General features: G+C 40.6%; 1 protein-coding gene across 5 annotated transcripts in view; it reads right to left on the minus strand.

Annotated features, from left to right (window-relative positions):
* CACNA2D3 (calcium voltage-gated channel auxiliary subunit alpha2delta 3) overlaps nt 1-19,464 on the minus strand; it is a 707,732-nt gene that overhangs the window by 60,477 nt on the left and 627,791 nt on the right. For all 5 annotated transcript variants that reach the window (XM_048490851.1, XM_048490852.1, XM_048490850.1 and 2 more), the window contains 2 exons: nt 1,864-1,925; nt 1,367-1,411 (listed from right to left, as the gene is read on the minus strand). In XM_048490851.1, the coding sequence (XP_048346808.1) occupies nt 1,367-1,411; nt 1,864-1,925 (107 nt within the window). The remainder of the gene's footprint in view (nt 1-1,366; nt 1,412-1,863; nt 1,926-19,464) is intronic.

Below are 19,464 nucleotides of genomic sequence, written 5' to 3' on the forward strand. Positions count from 1 at the left end.
AGCATGGGTAGGACATCTGGCAATGGAGGTGACCTTCTATAAGGGACAAAAATCCATGAAAGTGGTTTTGTGGAATACATCAGATCAAAAGAGATTTGACAAACCGTGAGAGAAACATGGGAGAAAAGCAGTATAGGTATGTGATTGCATCTAACCAGAGTAGTATCCCATTATATTTTGAAGTGAACACATTCTTCTTTCAGTCTTACTGCATTAAAAGTATATTTAGTTGTTTAGCAACTTTGAGTTGGGAAAAGGTTTCTTAAGGCATAGGTTGCTTCATATAAAACAAATGTAGAACAAATGTAAAAATGGAAGAAATCATCTCTACCAATCCCGGATTGAAGAATTTGGGGTGTTTTGATTTTTAAAAAATGTTAGCTCCATAATTCCAGCCTTGCTGCCCTAGGCTACATATAGCTCACTGAGGGAACTAGATTGGCATAAATGTGAGCTTCTGAAAAAAATGTATGAAAGACACTGGAGGGAATCCAAGATAAAGCTTATCCATAAAATTCACAGCAGGGTGACATACTCCTACCTGTGGCAAACCAAGATGGAAACTATATGACATTAACAAAATCACAGAACTTATTTTCAATAGTTGCATTTTCACTTCATAGAGAACACCCCGTCACTGGTGATCAATCAAAGCTCTATTAACAGAATGCATAGACCCACTCCATATAAGCAATTGAACTGGAATAGAACAGAGCAAAGTGAACAGCACAAGGTAATATTGAGTATACCGAGTTTTACAAATCAGAATATGAGACCATTTGCAAAGATTTTTTTCTCTTTTTTTCCAGAAAATAGGGGGTTTAACAAAAGGAGGCAATGATGAAAATACTATTGATTGTGCCAAGTGACACATTCAACATGAACAAGTGGCAAAGATTCTCTTGGACTGTACCATTTCAATTTCAGGGGAAAGGGTTATATGTATGAATGCTTACCCATAAAAAATAAAAAAGTCTTCTTATAAATGAAAATGTTGTGTCAAGAAGAACGGCAGTTTGAATTTTACTACTTATGTCCATTTTTTCAGGATTTTTTCTGTTACTGAAAGCATTCAAATAAATGATAACCTGCCTACGGCCTGACATAGTACAGTTCAAGAAGTCTATTATTCTGGGTGTGGGTCTCATTCTTTAGAATGCAATAATTTGCCCACACTGACTTCCAAACTTGAATTCTTAGTTTCGTATACATGATAGCTATTAAGTAATTCCAGAATAGAATTTGTGTAGTTCTATTCTAAATACATTCCTCAGATAAAATCTGTACCTTCTTATTTGTTATTCACTTAGAAATATTAGAAGCATAAACATGAAATATTAAAGAAAGTATCTATAGAAATATTTACCTCATCGTCGCAGCTTATAGAACATCGGCCATCAAGAGATGTACACTAGAAGATAATATTTTATCTCAGTGCAAACACTGTTAAAAACTGTTGAAGTTTATAAAGACATGCAATTTTATTTAAAAGTGTTAATAAGTTGAATGCAACAAGTAATGTTTGGTTATTCTTTAATATCCGGGTCAAGAAGTAGGGCATGAGGGCTGTATCAGAAAAACAGTTGCTGTACCTCTGGCCATAATATCTGCATTTGTGAGTGAGGAGGACTGCCACAGAAATGCATTAATACCATACCAATGGAAAGAAGATTTTCAATGGCAATTTACTACTGATGAGATATGCAGCCACACATGGATGGTGAGTAAACTGATAATTTAAGTTAGCATCTGTAGGCTCATCTAAAGCTTAGTGATTGCTAGAAAAATGAAGCAAACACATATCCCATCCTATCATTTTCATACCATAAGGGTGGCTAGTTTTAAAAGTAAATTACAGCATACCTGTCTACTGGCAGTCCAAAATTTTCTCTGGAAAAACTCAAGTTTCATCTGGATACCTACAGCTGATGACAATTACAAAGAAGCTTTAGAAAAATCTTTTATCATATGGTACCTGCATGCTCAACATCTTTTAAAACTAAGAAAAGGTTGAAAAAAGAGCATTAACATCTGAGAAAGAACATGAACCATATTAGAATTCTAGAAATGAATTGTTCTCTGTTTCTGTTTCAATTGTTGGTTTTATTGGTTCTGGTGGGTTTTCCAGGCTGTGTGGCCATGGTCTGGTGGATCTTTGTTGGTTTTATGTTTTTGTGTGTACATTTTCACTTTGGTTTTAATCTATATATATAAAAATCTGTCAGTGCGTTTTCTTCTGACAGGTAATCTCCCAAACTACTGGACCGATTGCTTTGAAATTTTCACACAACGTCGCATTCGCATGCGGCCAGGTTTCCACACTATTTCCACACCTCCTGTACCAGTTATTGTGTACATGCCACACCTGTGACAGTTGGAACCACAGTTCTGTTCCACAACAGCGCCATCTGCTGGCCGTCAAAACAACACCCTCTGATACAAGGGAAACAACCATGCCTTTGAAAACCGCTGCCATCTGGAGTGAAAGGGATGGCCTCGCCATCTGGACATGGCCCACCCACCCTAGCGGAGGAAGGGGAAGGTGAGGGAGGGTCCGGGGTTTTGCTGGACCAAACGCTCTGAAATTTGAACACAATGTAACTCATGCCTCCCAGCGTGTTTTAAGCTACTTACCTAGCTCATGTACCACACTGGCCAAGGTAAACCATGATAACAAGCTATGTTCCGCCCAGTTCTCCCCCCCCACCACACACACATAGGAACCAAAAGCCAAGTAGAAATGGATAACCTTTCATACACACATCTCTTAGGGATGCGTTTCAGTCGAACTGTGAGAGGTATTGTGTACCTGCCACACCTGTGACAGTTGGAACCATGGTATGGTCCCGCAACAGCGCCATCTGATGGACGTCAACAGCAACACACTTTGCCTGCAAGGGAACGGAATGAAAGGAACAGGGCCTGCCATCTGGAGATGGGCCACCCACCCCAACATAGGAAGGGAAATGTTAGGGAGGGAGGGGGAGGGGTGCCATGCAATGGAATGGGAGAGAGGGAGGGGAGCGAGGGGCCCCTTGCCCCTCCCCTCCCTTGCAAGCATTGTTCAATGACACATGTTCGAACCATTCACTTTCTCTTTTCTTTCATTTCCACTTCACCAGACTGAAGCCACAGCAACGCGTGGCCGGGCACACTAGTAGTTTATAAGATGTTTCTTCATATGTTTAATCTGTTACCCATCATGGTGGTCCCAATAAGGGCAGAAGGGTGAAGTATAACTTGTAAATAAGCAAATAAATAAATAATTTATTTATAATTAAATAAATTATTTATAAATGAATAAATCTGAATGCATTTATGTGTATTTAAAAGCCACTCATTTGAATTAAATGTATTTCTAAGTAAATGCACTTAGCATTGCAGCCCTGCCTATGCTTACTCATTCAAAATAATTAATTTCAATGGCCTGCTTCCTCCCTGTTAAGCCTTCGAGCCATTAATAGCTGTAGACTAATATTGCTGTTCTAACTGGATTTATATCCTTTGATGGACTTAGAAAAATATAACTCTGTTTGGGACTATACTGTAAATCAGTTAAACTGAAGAACTGGTATTAATTTACACTTAGTTAAAAACAGAGAATATTGATGATATGACAGCACAGAAGAAATACAGGGGTCATCAATTATCAGAGACAGGGTTATTACATTTGAAATATTTTATCACACTTTTCTCTTTTAAAGCATGAGTCAAAGCAGTTTACATATCTAAAAATGCAGGAAAATAATCAGATCATATGAGCTCCTTTACTATCACATGTATTATCTACCCAGCTATTTCGAATCAAGAAAATTCTCATAGGCTATTAAAAGCTAATCTAAAACAAAATGGTCTTACACAACTTCCTAAACCTCTACAGCAGGGGTCCTCAGGCGTTCTGAGTCTGTGACTGATACAGTGGGTCGCTCCCCACTTACCTCTTCGTGTGCAACTCCGCAGCGTCCCCGCGCCGAAAAGCCTCCGCGGCTTATGACCACGGAGACTATTTGCTCCCCACTCATTTGCCATTAAGGAGCTAACGCGGGCGGCCAAGAACGGGAGTTTCATGGAAATAGAGGCAATGAAGCATTTTCATTGGCTGGCACAGGTGTGCGTCATGGAGGGAGGGCGGGCCTCCATTTTCATTGGCTGGGACGAGGTCGTTTTTGATAGGCTCGGATGTCTGCACGTCATCAGAAAGGCGCTGGAAGCTTTGGAAGCATTTGTTTGAGACGTCTGCACATGCTGACGTCAGCATAAAAAGAAAGTGAAAATCAGTTCTTGCCGCCGCCACCGACTACTCTGGTCTGCTCTGCAGCACCTCGCTGTGTGAATTTGCAAACTAAATTCGCTGTGAATTTGCAGCAATAAACCGCAAACAAAGGGAACAATATCGTCACGTCACGTTGTGCACACGTCTCAATGCCTGCATTGTAATATAGGGTGTCGCGATGATTCTACGTCTTCATGTGGCTTCATTCCGCGCACTGACGGTGACGCCCTCCCCAAACAAAATGGAGGATTCTTTCCCCTGATTGGCCGGAAAGCTCTGCGCCCCAGCGAATCAACCGCGCGTCATCTTCCGGGTTCCCCACCACCCCACCACCCCGGGCCAAGCGCGGGGTTTGGGAAAATGTTGCTGTTTTTTGAAGAGCAGATTTGACGCGCGCCAGGGAGGAGGAAGAGCGGCAATTTCTGCGCAGCCGCGCAGTGGACGCTGGGGATGTGGGGAACGTCCTGGCTCCCCGCGTCTGAACAAGAGAAAACCCCGCGGCTAATGGTGAGTGGGGAGCGACCCAGTGTGTCAGACACAGCTGCAAAATGGCTGCCACAGGAGATGGAACCAGTTACAAAATGGCTGCTCCAGCTTGCCTTCAGTCACACAATGTAAATCCTTATGCTGTGGTGGCAGCTGCTACCAGGCAATTTTTTTGAAAATCTGTACAATGAGATCTCCAGTGACCAGTCAGAAGTCTATGTGGACAAAAGGGCAGAGTTCCCAACTATTTCAGCCCTTCTCCTGTGCAGGCATGCTTGTGTGAAAGAGGTTTAGGAACAAAAATATTTATTTGCAGCCCAATCTACTCTCTCAAATAAAAATGATTTATTGTTACAGTTTAACAAACTAGAGAACAAGACAATGGAAAATAATTATCATTATCTACCAGTTAAAGCTGATCTTAGGAAATAGCTGGCAAAATCATATCCTTGAAGGTAGATAAAATATTTATGCGATCAGAGAAACTTATCTCTTCTCTTGTTGGCATTTTGGCATACTTTATGGCTTTTTTCCCTGGAAAAGCAAGCTTTTTCCACTGCCGGTGAACTGCAAATCACCTTACATCTTAGGGTCAATGATAACAACTATTTCATTCCTGATGAAATGTACATAAAATTATACCATCCACCACTATTACCTAGATAATTAAAGGATAGCAATTTCATTAGTCTGTAAAAAAATTCCTACCCCGAAAATAAGCAGGTCATAGGCTAGGAGCCCCTTCTGAAAAGAAGCTTTCAATCAGTTCAGATTCCTAGATTTATTCAATTTTAACATCATCTCCTAACAATAGCTAATTTTTCCATTTGATAATGGTACACATTTTTGGATAATTCATTATCTTTTAATTTCAAATGCCAAACAAGATCACCTGTATGTGAAATGTCTTATGTAAAAACTGTTAGTTCATTGTTGCTACTTTTCATTTGTGTATCAATTTTGGTCAATATAGGATTTTAACAAATAAAGTTAAACTTTTCATCTTGACGAGGTCAAGTCTTTTTAAAAATACTAATTACAAGTCTTTTAAAAATACTAATTACAAGTTTCTCATACATATTAATATATTTTGGCCTTCAGACTAACACGATCCATCTTTGAACCATATCTTTACTTTCCATAATCAGATGCTGCCCCTGAGCCTCAACAAATAGTATTTATTGATATGTGTAACTTGGCTTCTAATCTGCCCAAGGCCATGTAATTATGTTACTACTTTGTTTTCTGGTTTTTCTCCAAGGTTATTCTATTCTGAGTCTCTAAACTCTGGTTTTGGCATCTTTAGCTGGAAGGCCAGGCGAACTTTGTTTTTGTATACAATTATGTTTTCTACAGAGGGGGTTGGGAGGGTCATGCCTAGTAACAATTTCATTATATTTCTGGCTATATCCGTGACAATATTAAAACACTTAGCATCTAGGTATCAACTTCCTGATACCTTAAATTGTGAGTTTTTACCACTTGAAAGTACCAGTGTCAGCTAATCAATATGCCTCAAGTTGCTAATGAGGTGTATGAATTTTTTTTCCATTTCATTCTCCTTTCTCACCAAAAGAAACATATGGTTGTGGGGCAGTAAATCCTTCTTCCTGTCATACCTTATTTCATTGCTCTGAAGTGAGCCTGGCTAGGAGAGAAATAATGAATAGAGCATAGAGTGGCAAGAAGCAGGAAGGTTTAGCTCCCTTTCCTGTATCTTCTGATTTAAAAAATATATAGTTCCCCCACCCCCTGCTTTTCTAACACATGAACAGGTGAAACTCGTGTACATACACTGGGATCACTCTACCATGTCTAATTTAATCATCTTTAAAATGTCACCTGTCTTTCCCTGACCTCTTTAGCGGCAAAGATGAGAAGAAGCAGGGCAGAAACTGAAAAGTTACCGTTTCCTACATCCCTTCCTAAAGCTGTTATTTTTAAAATTAAAGCTGCAGAGAGACTACAGGCCCTTAACATTCAAAGATGTTTCACATCTTATCTGTTATTGCCATAAGTATGCTTTTCTTCTTTGTCTCCACAGTGGCCATTTCTACACAAAGCATGTAAAACATTTGAGAAACATTTTTAAAAGAAACGTTTTCAGTCTTTTCTTTATAGTGTGGAAAATAAAGTATTTCTGGTGAAAACAGTTCTTTTTTTCCCACCTGCCACCTGACTTTAAAGCTGTGAGTTTCATTTTGTTGTATTTGCCATTTTGTGCCACTTGTGATTCTCCGTGCCACCTGCCATTTGCAGACTTTTTCCCAGGGACGTTTCTTCCGCTGGCATCACTGGTGGGCAATATTTCATTGATTTAAATACCTGAATTAACTCAGCTTTGCCTGACATTTTTGGCAACATGTCTGTTTTCCTTTTCTAATTTTCAGTGAGCCATCTTCAAATCTACAGAATTTCCATGGCTTTGAAGACACCTCACTGAAAATAAAAAAGGGAAAGCAACTTGTTGCCAAAATTTGCAGGCAAAGCTGAGTTGATTCATGTACTTAAATCAGTGAAATGGTGCCCAGCAGCGAAGCCAGTAGAGGAAATGTCTCTGGGGAAAACTGCAAATGGCAGGAAACACAGAGAATCCCAAGCAGCACAAAATGGCGGGCACAATAAAATGAACCACCAGCTTTAAAGTCAGATAGGAAGATTAAAATATTTCCTGCTCTACATTCAAGAAAGAAATGTTTTCAAAACATTGTCAAGGAAAAAATGTTGCTAGTTTGACATTTTTGGAATAAAATGTTTTGAGGAAAAATAAAATGTTTCCCAAAAGTTTTGATCAAAAATTTGGTGGAATTCCTGCAGGAAACACTTTATTTTGCAACCTGAAAATGTTTTATTTGTGTTGTGCGGAATGAGCCATTGTCAAGAAAGGAGTGCAGATGCTGCTTGGTATCAATGATGGCAGTGGGGGAGAGTGCAGTGTGAGCCACTGTCCCTCTCTTAGGGAATGAAAGCAACATGTTTTCCTCAGGCTTCCTGCTCCAGTAGTAGCACAGTCCATTACCAGGAAGAAATAGTATAAGTGCTACCTGTTTGCCACTTGTACAAGTAAAAATATTTGACATGTGTATAGCAGGTTTAGCACCAAACAGAATGGAATAGCAAGTACAAGGAATGATTGATAACTGGGAATGAAAACCCCTTCTCACCCAGTGAGCTAGCTATTTAAACAAAATACTTGGGGAAGACAGCTCTACTGTGCAATCCTCTTCAGTGACAAAACCTGTGTAACTGGAAAATGTCCCTGTGAGTTATCACTTTCTTTCCCTGCCTCTGGCATCTTGAACTTTAAATCAAAACAGGGTGTTTTTTTTCTGAATATGATTGTAACTATATGAATAAAAGGGGCATTTTTTTGCTTGGGTTTTGATTAAACATGTGAATATGTATCCCAAGCAATTACGATTCCACAGCATACTCTATGGCTTTTTCCACCCGGGTGGAAAACAGTGCTCTAGGGACGGTAAAAACACTGAGCTTGGGGCGCTGTTCGCACAGCTGGTGCTCGCCCCACTCAAGCGGCACAAAAACACCGCTTTTGAATCTCGCTCGCTCGTGTGAACAGCAGTGGGTGGAAGGTGGCATTTTCCCTCCGCTGGCCCCAAATGCCTCCTTACTTCCTCCTGGTTTCCGTCGCTTCCTGGTTTTCATTCCTGCAGTCGTCACTCTGGCCATGGGCGTGTCCCCTGGCCTCCACAGAGTGACGGAAGCCAGGAGGAGGTAAGGAGGCATTTGGGGGGGCTGTGTGACAGTGCGAAGCCTGCCCCGCCAGCTGCGCAGCCAGCGGGACCATTCGTGTGAACAGCCCCGGGACTTGCATCAGCATGAACCATGCCGATGCAGCCCCGCTGCACTGGCTGTGCAGAAACTGCCTATATGTCTTCCTGGTTGTCCCTTTAAGTGACTTTCCAAGGACCCTCCTGGTTCCTGCTATTCTTCTATGAAATGGCCCACACTCTCCAAGCAGATCTTTTGCTTTGCTTTTTCTGAGAGTGTTGCAGCCAATTATGAAAAGCATCCTTTTTGAACTTTTCTAAGGGAATATCTTTCATTATGTGGGAGTACTTGCTTTGTCATACACAAAAAAGGTTTTTGATTTAACACTAGTTCTATAATAACACATTTTCAATTTTTACTTCGCGTGTTCTACCTAACTTTATTTTCGTTACAAGCTTGAGAAGTGTAGCATAAATAGGCAAGATTAAGTTAACCTGATGCATCATAATTGAGGCCAGTTTTGCATTCAGTCCAACATGCCTTGCCCAGACTAGCCAAAGGAAAATTAAAAGACTGCAACCATTCATTTCCCTTAGTAAAAGGTTTAAAGTCAGGATCCAAGAATAGCTTGGGAGTAATATGCTATGCATATGTTACAAACTACAAGAAATTCCAGGAACTGAAACATAAGCTTCAAAGAAAGAGGCAACATTTTCTAGTGCTCTAGTATTCTTCCTTAGTAACTTCATTGTTTTGTATTTATTGTGCCAACATATAAGAAGAAACTACGTGCAGCTAATTACCACTTGGTTTAAAAAATATTTAGTGTGGAAGGACTAACAGTGTGGAAAGCCAGTCATGTGCAGGATCCATCCATGTGGTGAGCTGACTGTTATGATCCTTGGAAATGTAGGAAAACAAAGGCATGGTAATAGTTCCATGGGCTCTTGATTCCAGCAGGCCACCAGATGGAAGGCAAGATGCAGTAAGACACCATTACGCCATGCCTGGATCCAGCTGATACCACCTTTCATCCTAATTCCACCTTTCATCCTAATTCAGTGGGACGACAGAAAGCAACCCCTCCATATGCGTTAATTCAGCTGAATTGTAACCTCGTCCCCTCATGCCCTGGAACAGTTGTATTTAATGTCATTTGCTTAAAAAAAAACATGAGCTTCTTTGGGAAGTTTCAGCCAATAATGGATGAAACATGGGATTTGTGTGTGTGTGTGCGTGTGTGCGTGTGTGCGTGTATGTGTGTGTAGTGCTGTCAAGCTGCAGTTACTTTATGGTGATCTCAGCAAGGGGCTTTCAAGACAAGTAATTAAGCAGACGTGGTTTATCACTGTTTTCCTCTGAAGAGTTTTTCTTGGAGATCTCCCTTCCGAATACAGATGCTGCTTTGCTTCCAGGACCTGATGAGATCAGGCTATACCATGCCGTCTCTCCTCAAATGTGTGTGTGTATGTGTGTGTGTGTGAGTGAGTGTGTGTGTGTGTATGTGTGTGTGTGTGTGTGTGTGAAGTGCTGTCAAGTCACTTCTGACTTCTCCAAAACATCCTAACATTAACAGCCTTGCTCATATCTTGCAAACTTCCCTCAGCTTCCTTTACAGAGTCTATCCATCTCATGTTTGGGATGCCTCTTTTTCTTCTACCTTCAACTTTTCCTAGCATTATTATCTTTTCCAGTAACTCTTGTCTTCTCATAATGTGATGAAACCAGCAACAACCACCAGATGACTTGCTACTATGCAGTTGCCATGACTCACCCAGGCCAAGTTTCTCACTACTGTTCAACAGCAGCCACTGCACATGGCTAAGTGGTTAGAGTTTCATATCAGGACCTGGAATACCCAGGTTCAAATCCTCACTCTTTTGCTGACGGAGCGAGGGGGATCCCTTGTCAACCGACAGCTCTCCGGCTCCAAACTCGCGCACCAGCCCGCAGGCTCTGAGAGAGGGGGTGCCGAGGAAGGTCTCACGACGGGCACCCACGTCCCGGCGAGGGCGCCAACGCCAGCGCAGACACAGACACAGACGGAGCGAACGGGCCCGGTAAGAAAACGGAGGGCTAAATACCGCATTCCGTCGTCCTGGGTCATATGGTCTTAGCTTAATCTCAAAGCCTCAGAATCTTGATTATGTCAAAAGGTTAAAAAGTTAATATAACTACACTTGTAAAGTGCCTGTGCAGTCTTGCTAAAACCTATAGTGACATTGCTAGAAAACTCCAGCCTCCGACCATATCTTCTAAGGATCACAGTTTCTTCAGTCTTTCCCTCCCTAAACTATTCAACTGGCAGATGTCTCTTATTGTGTTTGTAGATTAAAGAACAACAACGGGCCGTTGCCCGTGTAATTTTCTGGTCCCTACCTGTCAATATGTAGGCCAGTACATCTTTATAGTTTAGGCCTATTAGACCTGTCATGGCTGGGCTGAGGATTTCCTTTCGGGGCTTTTCAAAAGTGGGACATCTAAATAGCATGTGTTCTAATGTATCTATTTCGCCTAGAGGGCAGGGGCAGAGCCTCTTTTCATAAGGGATTTTCTTGTATTTCCCCTCTAACAGCGAGGAGGGAAATCATGGCATTAATTTCTTTAAAGTGTAGATGGTTTTCATTTTAAGATGATAAGAAAAATGAAGCAGCTGCAGTTTTGTTTCTATGATTATCAGTCCTAAATAATAACAGTTTGGGTGGAGGAACAGATTATGTAGGAAATTAAAGATCAAGCAGAATAATTGAACCCGCTCCTGCTTCCCCTAATTCTGGCAGAATATCTACCATTTACGGGAGAATTTTGTGTGAGCAAACCACATTTGATCGTAATTTCCTGTTCCTATTCTTGAGCATTTGGCCAACCATATTGCGGTGTCACTAACTTGCAAGGTACCGTTTTTCTATCATTTATCAGAAATATACCTGAAACTACAAACCTACCGTATCTTGATAAAATATATGTCCTACATGATACTTATTTGTGATTAAAGAAAACAGTAGAAAATGTTGTTCCTGCCTCTGCTTGCTATTTCATAGGGATGATGGCAGGGGAACAGTTTGCTTTGAAGAAATAGAACATATGATGCTCTTTTACTTAAGGCTCTTTTATAGTTTATGTGTTGCATTTTACAGCCTTTTTAGGAAGACTACATAGGGTTTTATGAGTCTTTTTAGAATGTTTTCCCAGTATTAATTTCCCCAATACAAAATGCATTGCAAACTCATCTCCATATGAAGTACAATAAACAGCAATTATGAATGCTTTTTGTTTTTCAGATCATAACCGTTTGAACTGGTTTTCAAGAGAATTAGCACCAGCAAATGGAATAATAATTATCTTTTGAACCCCAGAGACAACCCCAAAGCATTTTTGCTCATTTTATATGAGAAAAATATACTTCTAGTATTTTTTAAGAACATCCAAACTAGCATAGTTGAAGTGGGGGGCAGGTGAGGGCTGATCATTTAATGCTCTGAAAACCATTCAAATACATGGGGGAGGAGAGTTCAGAGCCTAGAGATTCTTCTGGCATTCTACAATTCATCAACATTTTAGGCCTTCAGAATGAAACATCTGAAGCTGCTCAACATTTAAAAAGTTAGGTCTCTAAAAAGTAACTTTCATGCAATCAACTTTCTATACCCCCCCCCCCTCACATCTAAGCTGATTCCTTTTATTTTCCCTGTGAAGCTGGGGGGCGGGGGAGGAGTGGCATTTTACCAGGCTTTGGAAACACTGAGCAGAGTCCGATCCGAGGTGCAGTGAGTTCTGAAGAGGATGCCAGAAGAATCTCTGGGCTTTGAACTCCTCCCCCTTCAACATATTTGAATGGTTCTCAGAGCATTAAATGATCAGACTTCAACCTTCCTCTGCCCCCCACTCCAACCTTTGTTTAAAAAAACCTCCAATCCACCCATGTCTGTTGCTATTGTTTTTTTCAGTCATTTCATCCTTTAAGTTATAGGTGTTTCTGCTGTTCAATAGCATTGTCTCACGGAGCTTTAATAGCAGAAAAGAAACCAAAGGCAAACAACAGATATTAGTTACCCTAAAGAAAATGGCTGCTTTGAAGGATGCACGCACCCTATGACATCATACGCCTTCTCAAACTGTGCCCTTCGCAGGCTCCACTCTGAAATCTCCAGGAATTTCCCAACCCAGAGTTGGCAACCCTATCAACTGAATAAGGAAGAAGATTCTTCAGTTGTAGATGTTTTGAGATTGTTATTCTGCATATGCTTGATCAAATGTTAGTTTTGTCTAGCAACTATTAATGAGCTCTTTCTACTTCTCCCACAATAGCAGAAAAGGTGAATATGGATAGGGCTGTCAGCTCCAATCTAGGAAATTCCTGAAGATTTGGGGGTTGAAAGGGTGGGGTTTGGGAATAGAAAGGGTTTGGGAATAGAAGGGATCTCAGCTGGGTATAATGTCATGGCCCTTTCTGCACAGCGGAAAGGGCACTTCTCCACCAGCAGAAAATATGCTGGTGGAGGGGAGGGGGCCGTTCGCCCGGGAGCGTGCGAGCGGCCCCTGCAGAGGCCAGCACAGAATAGGTGGCTCCACATGGAGCCGCCTCTTCTGCGTCCCCCCCACTCACCTCGTCCTCCAGCATCGGTCTGAAGGGCTGCAGGTACCCGCCCATGCTGCCCTCCGACCTCCAGCTTTTTGGAGACTGTGCACAAATGATAAACAAGTTTGCATTTATTGTGTACATACACATACACATACAGAGCTATCACAGCAAAAACACAATGTAGTGTTTTAATGAAAATACAACAAATATTGTTTGGGTTTTTTTAGCAATATGGAAGTGGTATTTATGAAGAAGATTAGCTATGAAGAGATACACAGGGTGAATTCTTTCAAAGCTGCTTTCTTCACTTGTTATTCACTTGCCCGTTTCAAATTCATTAATTTAATATTCATAAGAAAAAAAGAGTATTCTTTGCTGAAGAATTCTACAAAGAAGATAGCAGAACATTTTATTGCTGAGTATAAACAGAAGGTTTTTACTAGGCTGGCTAAAAGCAAGCTATCCTGAAATGCCCTGACTTTTAGTTTTAAGCAGTGCTGAAATTAGAAGTCATTAATTAAACTGCAGCGTGATTTTTATGTAAACTTTAATGCTGGGATTTTCTTTTTCATAATCTGCCTTCTTTCTGTAGTCTCTTGTAAAGAAGAAGCCCTTTTAAAATGAGATTACTAGGGTTTATAACTTCTAAAAAAGTAAATTGTAGCTACCTCTGGTACATTCATTTCAAAAAGGTGGATTGATGCTTAAAATATCCTGGTATTCGAAGAACAGGACAGCAGATTTGAATCCCTGATCCCATAAGCACTGTGGTGTTAGGAACTGAAACCACTACTCATCTACTTATTTTTAAACCTTTGAAGACTGAAAGAATTGTGATTGTTACTGTTTTTGAAAGGGCAATCAACAAAGTTCTGGTGCAGTATGGTCTATATCATTTGACTAAATATTCTTCTTTCCCACATTTACTACAGAATTCCTGTGTAGGTTCCTTTTTTGCATGTTATTCTAGAATTTGTAATATTTTGTGCTTAGATTTCATTGTATTCAAAAACATATCTCCTCTGGATCGAGTCAAATACAAAAGAACCTGTGTTCCACAGCAAACTTGACCTGATCATAAGAAGAGAAAGATGGTCTGGAAGTGATATAACCAGGCTTGTGACCTAGACATCAATATTCCTCCAGTGTCTACATAACAGAGAATTAAGTTGGAGTAAGGTGGACTAGAGGAGAATTGGGAGATAGCCTTAAATGGAAGGGGTGAATGGATTGGAGGAGTTAGACCATTCCTGGAGGAAGGTAGAGAAGTGACTCTAAGGAGTTGGGATCACCCAGGCAATGAATGTCAACTTGGCTACCAAAAAGTTGTATTCTGTTGAAAGCTGCAGGATGCCAGTTTAAAGGAAGGCATGAAAGGTGATAACAGAAGGACATTAGTGGGGTACCATAAAAGACCAAGCATGAGCCCAGGAATGCCAGAAGGAGCTCTGATGAGAGATTCTTTAAAATGTTACATGAAATTCATTTCAAGCAGCGGCCATACAACCCAACTTCCCACAACATTGTAACTAGTGCAGGAAAAAATAGAAAATAATATTTAAAAGTTTGCTACCAGCAGTACACAACAAAAATAGAAGCAGTGACTTTGAAGCCATATCTGATTCCTGAATTCAAATATGCTACCTTTTGAAATTTAGCTATATTAGATTATGCTACTATGAGCATATCTAAAAATCTGCATTTTAATAGAGTTTCCATGAGAAGCCTATGCGTCTTCTTCTTTTTCATTTTTTAAACTCAGACAAGGCCCTGCCTGTTTAATAACTTTAAAAGGTTTGATGAGGACAACATGTTTTGTTTAAGCTATGTTCACTGGGGCCAATATTTCCTAATTGCATTACCAGGAGAAACATTTACAGCAATGTTTCTACTCTAGAAGGCCTTCCATATAATCCACACTTTCATTTACTTTAATCATTGAAAAACAGGAACCATCAGCACTGCCATTTCTTATCAATGGAACAGGCACTCAATCTTCTAAGCATAATGTAATCTCTTTTATGAATTGACAAAAGCAGTCACATACAGAGATGTTAACATCTGCTTCTGAATTTCTCAAAAAAGCCCACTTCTAGGTAACATCGTTAAGAAACCATGGTGGGCCACAGACCAGACATTAAAGAAGAGGTTGCTGGACTGAAAAGAAATGGATGAAAAATAATGAATGATGAGAATTGGATAGGAATTAAAATAAAAAAATTACAACTTCAAATACAAGGCTTATGCTGATGATATAGTATTTTTTATATGACCCAATTAACAAAATAGAATTAGTTAAACAGAAATTGCAAGAACTTGGAGAAGTCTCAGGTTTTAAAATGAACAGATAAAAACCAAAATATTAACCTTTAACATGAATGATCTTGAACAAGAACATTTAAAAGAGTTATCAGGATTTGATGTACTAAAAAAGTAAAATACTTAGGTATCCAATTCGAAAATAATACTGCATCTTTATTTAACAATAATTATGAAAAACTTGAGTGAAATTAAAAAAGATTTGGAAAAATTGCGCTCTCTGCAATTGTCTCTTATGGGGAAATAAATTAGACTCAGTTGACTTACACAACCCAAAAGGGTGGTATATATTCAAGCTCTGGGCCACCACATATTTGGGGGTAAAGCTGGGGTTGAAGTTAAGATACACTCTGTCCCCAGCCATGCTTCTGGAATGCCCCTGCTATGCTGGCAGGGCCAGTGGTGACACAAACTTTGCACCAAATTTGGGTGACTTGGCAGGTTGCGGCAGTCTCCCGCTGGTGAATTCACCCACCGCCAGGGTAAATGCACTGGGAAAGGCAAATCACTGGCATAAGCCCGCACTGCCTCCAGATGGCGATTTGTGTCCCCCTTTTAGATGGGTCTGTATCACAATTGAACAAATGCTACTGTAAAATTTTAGGCAATATCTATAAATTTACAGTATAGAAGTATATAGTACAGCAGCTTCAATACTGCATTAGTTTTGTAGAGTTTACTTATTAAAATGCTTATCCCTTGAATGTTGCTATTCTTGGTATTACCCTTTGCCAGGGCTGATGTCCTATCACTGAGATTTGACCTAAATAAAATGTTTATAACAAGCCTTAACATAATCCATAATCCTTACTTGTGATCACAACAGAGACTAGACGAGGAGAATTATCTACCCACAAATCTTGTTATGATGGTTTTATACTAAAACAATAGTAATTTCCCTGTATCCATACTAAAAGCAAACAAACAGTTCCAGCTCACATTTCTGCTGAAGAAGAATGGGTGAAAGTGATGTGAAAAAGTGTCAAGTACGATACATCCAGGTGACATGATAGGTATGTTTAAATATTTGAAGGAATGTCATGTTGAAGAGGGAGAAGGAGCAGGCTTATTTTCTGCTGTTCCAGAAGGAATGTCATGTTGAAGAGGGAGCAGGCTTATTTTCTGCTGTTCCAGAAACTAGGAGTAATGCATTCAAACTAAAGAAAAAAGATTTCACCTAAACATTAGGAAGAACTTGCTAATGGTAAGGGCTGTTTGATAGTGGAATACACTGCCTTGGAGGGTGGTGGAGTCTCCTTCTTTGGAGAGTTTTAAACAGAGGTTGGATTGCCATATGTTGGGAGCACTTTGATTGTGTCCCTGCATGGCAGGGGGTTGGACAATGGCCCTTGTAGTTTCTTCCAACTCTAGGATTTTATCTCCCCAGTACTAGTCCAGAACTTGAACTAAACTGGTCACCTGCATGTCAATACTGTGTACTGGATTCAGTTTGGATTTGCATTTGGAACATCCATATAAACACTGCTTTTCATGCACCTGAACTATAAAAGCTAATTTGGACGGTATCCTGCATGTGTTGTCATAATGCACATGATCACCTTATTGTAGGCCAATGGAAGACAGCACAACTGCTATGGTAAGAAGACAGTGTGAACATGCCTAAGCATACTCAGTAAAAAATATTTGGGGTTGGATCCAGCCAGCTTTTTTATCTATCTCATCTAGTTTTCCTCCTCACTGAAGTTCCTGTCCTTCATGATTTTTGGAGAAGCCATGATCTGCAGTACAGCCTCCACCCTTTCTCAGCAGCCAAAGAATACGCTAGATCCAACCCTATTTTTTCTCACTATTCACATCTTGATGTTCAAGGATTCAACTATTCCAAATATCATTCCAATAATGGCTCATCTATTTCTTTTCTTGCTTACCCCACAGATGCATATTCTGTTAATAGAGTAACTGCACTATTGCAAACATTACAGAGTTTTTTATTCTGTGCCAGTTATTTCTGTCTTTGTAACTAAAGTGTCCATCTGAGAAAATGCCATACTATTAATTGAGTATTTATAGTCCTTCTCTGAACATGACTCAGATTCACTCAACTTCCTTAATATTACACCGAAAGTGCCTGATAATTTTACCTGCCAAATTACAAAAACATCTAGGCATTTCCATTGATGTAACGCTATACTATCCTTGTATACTATCCACATTGGCACCAACGACATTGGGAAATGTAGCCGGAAGGTTCTGGAAGCTAAATTTAGGCTGCTAGGAAACAGGTTGAAGTCCAGGACCCCCAAGGTGGCATTCTCCGAAATGCTACCCGTTCCACGCGCAGGGCGAGCTAGGCAAGCGGAGATACAGGGTCTCAATGCGTGGATGAGAAGGTGGTGTAAGGCAGAGGGTTTCAGATTTGTCAGGAACTGGGGAACCTTTTGGGACAAGGCAGGCCTGTACACAAACGGGATGGGCTTCATCTTAACCAACAAGAGGAACCAGGCTGCTGGCGCTCAACATTAAAAAAGGTGGCAGAACAGCTTTTAAACTGAGCCCTGGGGGAAAGCCGACAGGAGCTGAGGTGACTTCGGTTCGGAATACAGTAATCTATGGGGATGCAGACAGAGAGGAGGTTTTTCTAAGATCAACCACATACAAGCGTTTAGGAACATAAGCAATGTGCATGTGAGCAAAGGGATAGGTGTCTTACAAAAGACTTTGGAGGGTAAAGCACATAAATCCCCAGGTTAAGGACAGAGGCAGGGTATACAGGTGTCTCTATGCTAATAGTAGAAGCCATCTCGACCTAAAATGGGGAGCTGGAGTACAGAGTTTTTTGATGGAGGACTTTGATATAGTGGGCATTACAGAGACACATGGTGGAATGAGGGAGAACCAGTGGGATGCTGTTATACCAGGCTACAGGCTCTATAGGAAGGATAGGGACAGGGGCACATTGGGGGTGGAGTTGCCCTTTACATCAAAGAGAGCATAGTATCACATAAAATAGACAATGCAAGGGGAGCTGAGGTTCCCCCTACAAGAATCACTGTGGATATCAATACCAGGTGTGAAGGACAGTTTAATATTAGGAATATATTATCGTCCCCCCTGACCAAAGGGTGCAACAAGAGGATTCTGAGATGGAAAAAAAAGGAAATTAGAGGAGGCCAACAAAACACAAAAATGTAGTGGTAATTGTGGGTGATTTTAACTATCCCCATATATAAACTGGAAAAAAAATGCAATGTTCAGGTCATAGGTAAGGAGAGAGCATTCCTGGATATGCTAAATGACTGTGGCTTAGAGCAGCATGGTTGTGGAACACAACCAGGGGAGAGGCTGATCCTAGATCTAATTCTATATGTGGGACCCAGGACCTGGTGCAGGGAAGTCAGTGTTGTTCCGAGCCGATAGGACTGAACAGCGACCACAATGCTGTCCAGATTCAGTATCCTCAGCATGCCGAACAAGTGGCAACTACTACAATGTAGTTACATTCGCCTTCAGAAAGGGAAATTTCTCAAAAGATGAGGGGAGAAAGTGCGAGGGAAGCTGAAAGGGAAAATCAAGAGAGTCAAAAGGAAAACTGTCCAGGATGCTTGGAGGTTATTTAAAAAACACAGTAATAAAAGCTCAGCTGGAATGTGGTTCCACAGGTTAGAAAAAAAAGGCAGCACTCCAGTCCAAAAGAAAGCCACCCATGGGTTAACAGCCAAGAGAGGTTGAGGGAAATTATCAGAAAAAAGAAAAATGTCTTTTAGAAAATGGAAGTCCAGTTTGACTGATGAAGAATATGATGAGGGAACAACAAACAGGCAGAAGAGAAGCTAAAGTTAGCTGTGTAAAGGGAGGCAAAAAGCGATTATGAGGAACACATGGCTGCGAACATCACAGACCAAAGCAACAAACTGAAGTTCTTCTAAGTACATCAAAAGCAGAGGGAAGCCAGCAAGGAAGCTGTAGGTCCCGTTAGATGACAAAAGCGAACAAAGGGTGTGCTAAAAGATGGCAGGGAGATTTTGCAGAGAAGCTGAATGAATCTCTTTGCATCTGTCTTCACCCAAGAGGGAGGGTGAGGAAAATTCCTGCATCTGGAAACCAAGCTTCT

The sequence above is a fragment of the Sphaerodactylus townsendi genome, linkage group LG03 (assembly GCF_021028975.2).
Source record: "Sphaerodactylus townsendi isolate TG3544 linkage group LG03, MPM_Stown_v2.3, whole genome shotgun sequence".
Lineage (NCBI taxonomy): Eukaryota > Metazoa > Chordata > Lepidosauria > Squamata > Sphaerodactylidae > Sphaerodactylus > Sphaerodactylus townsendi.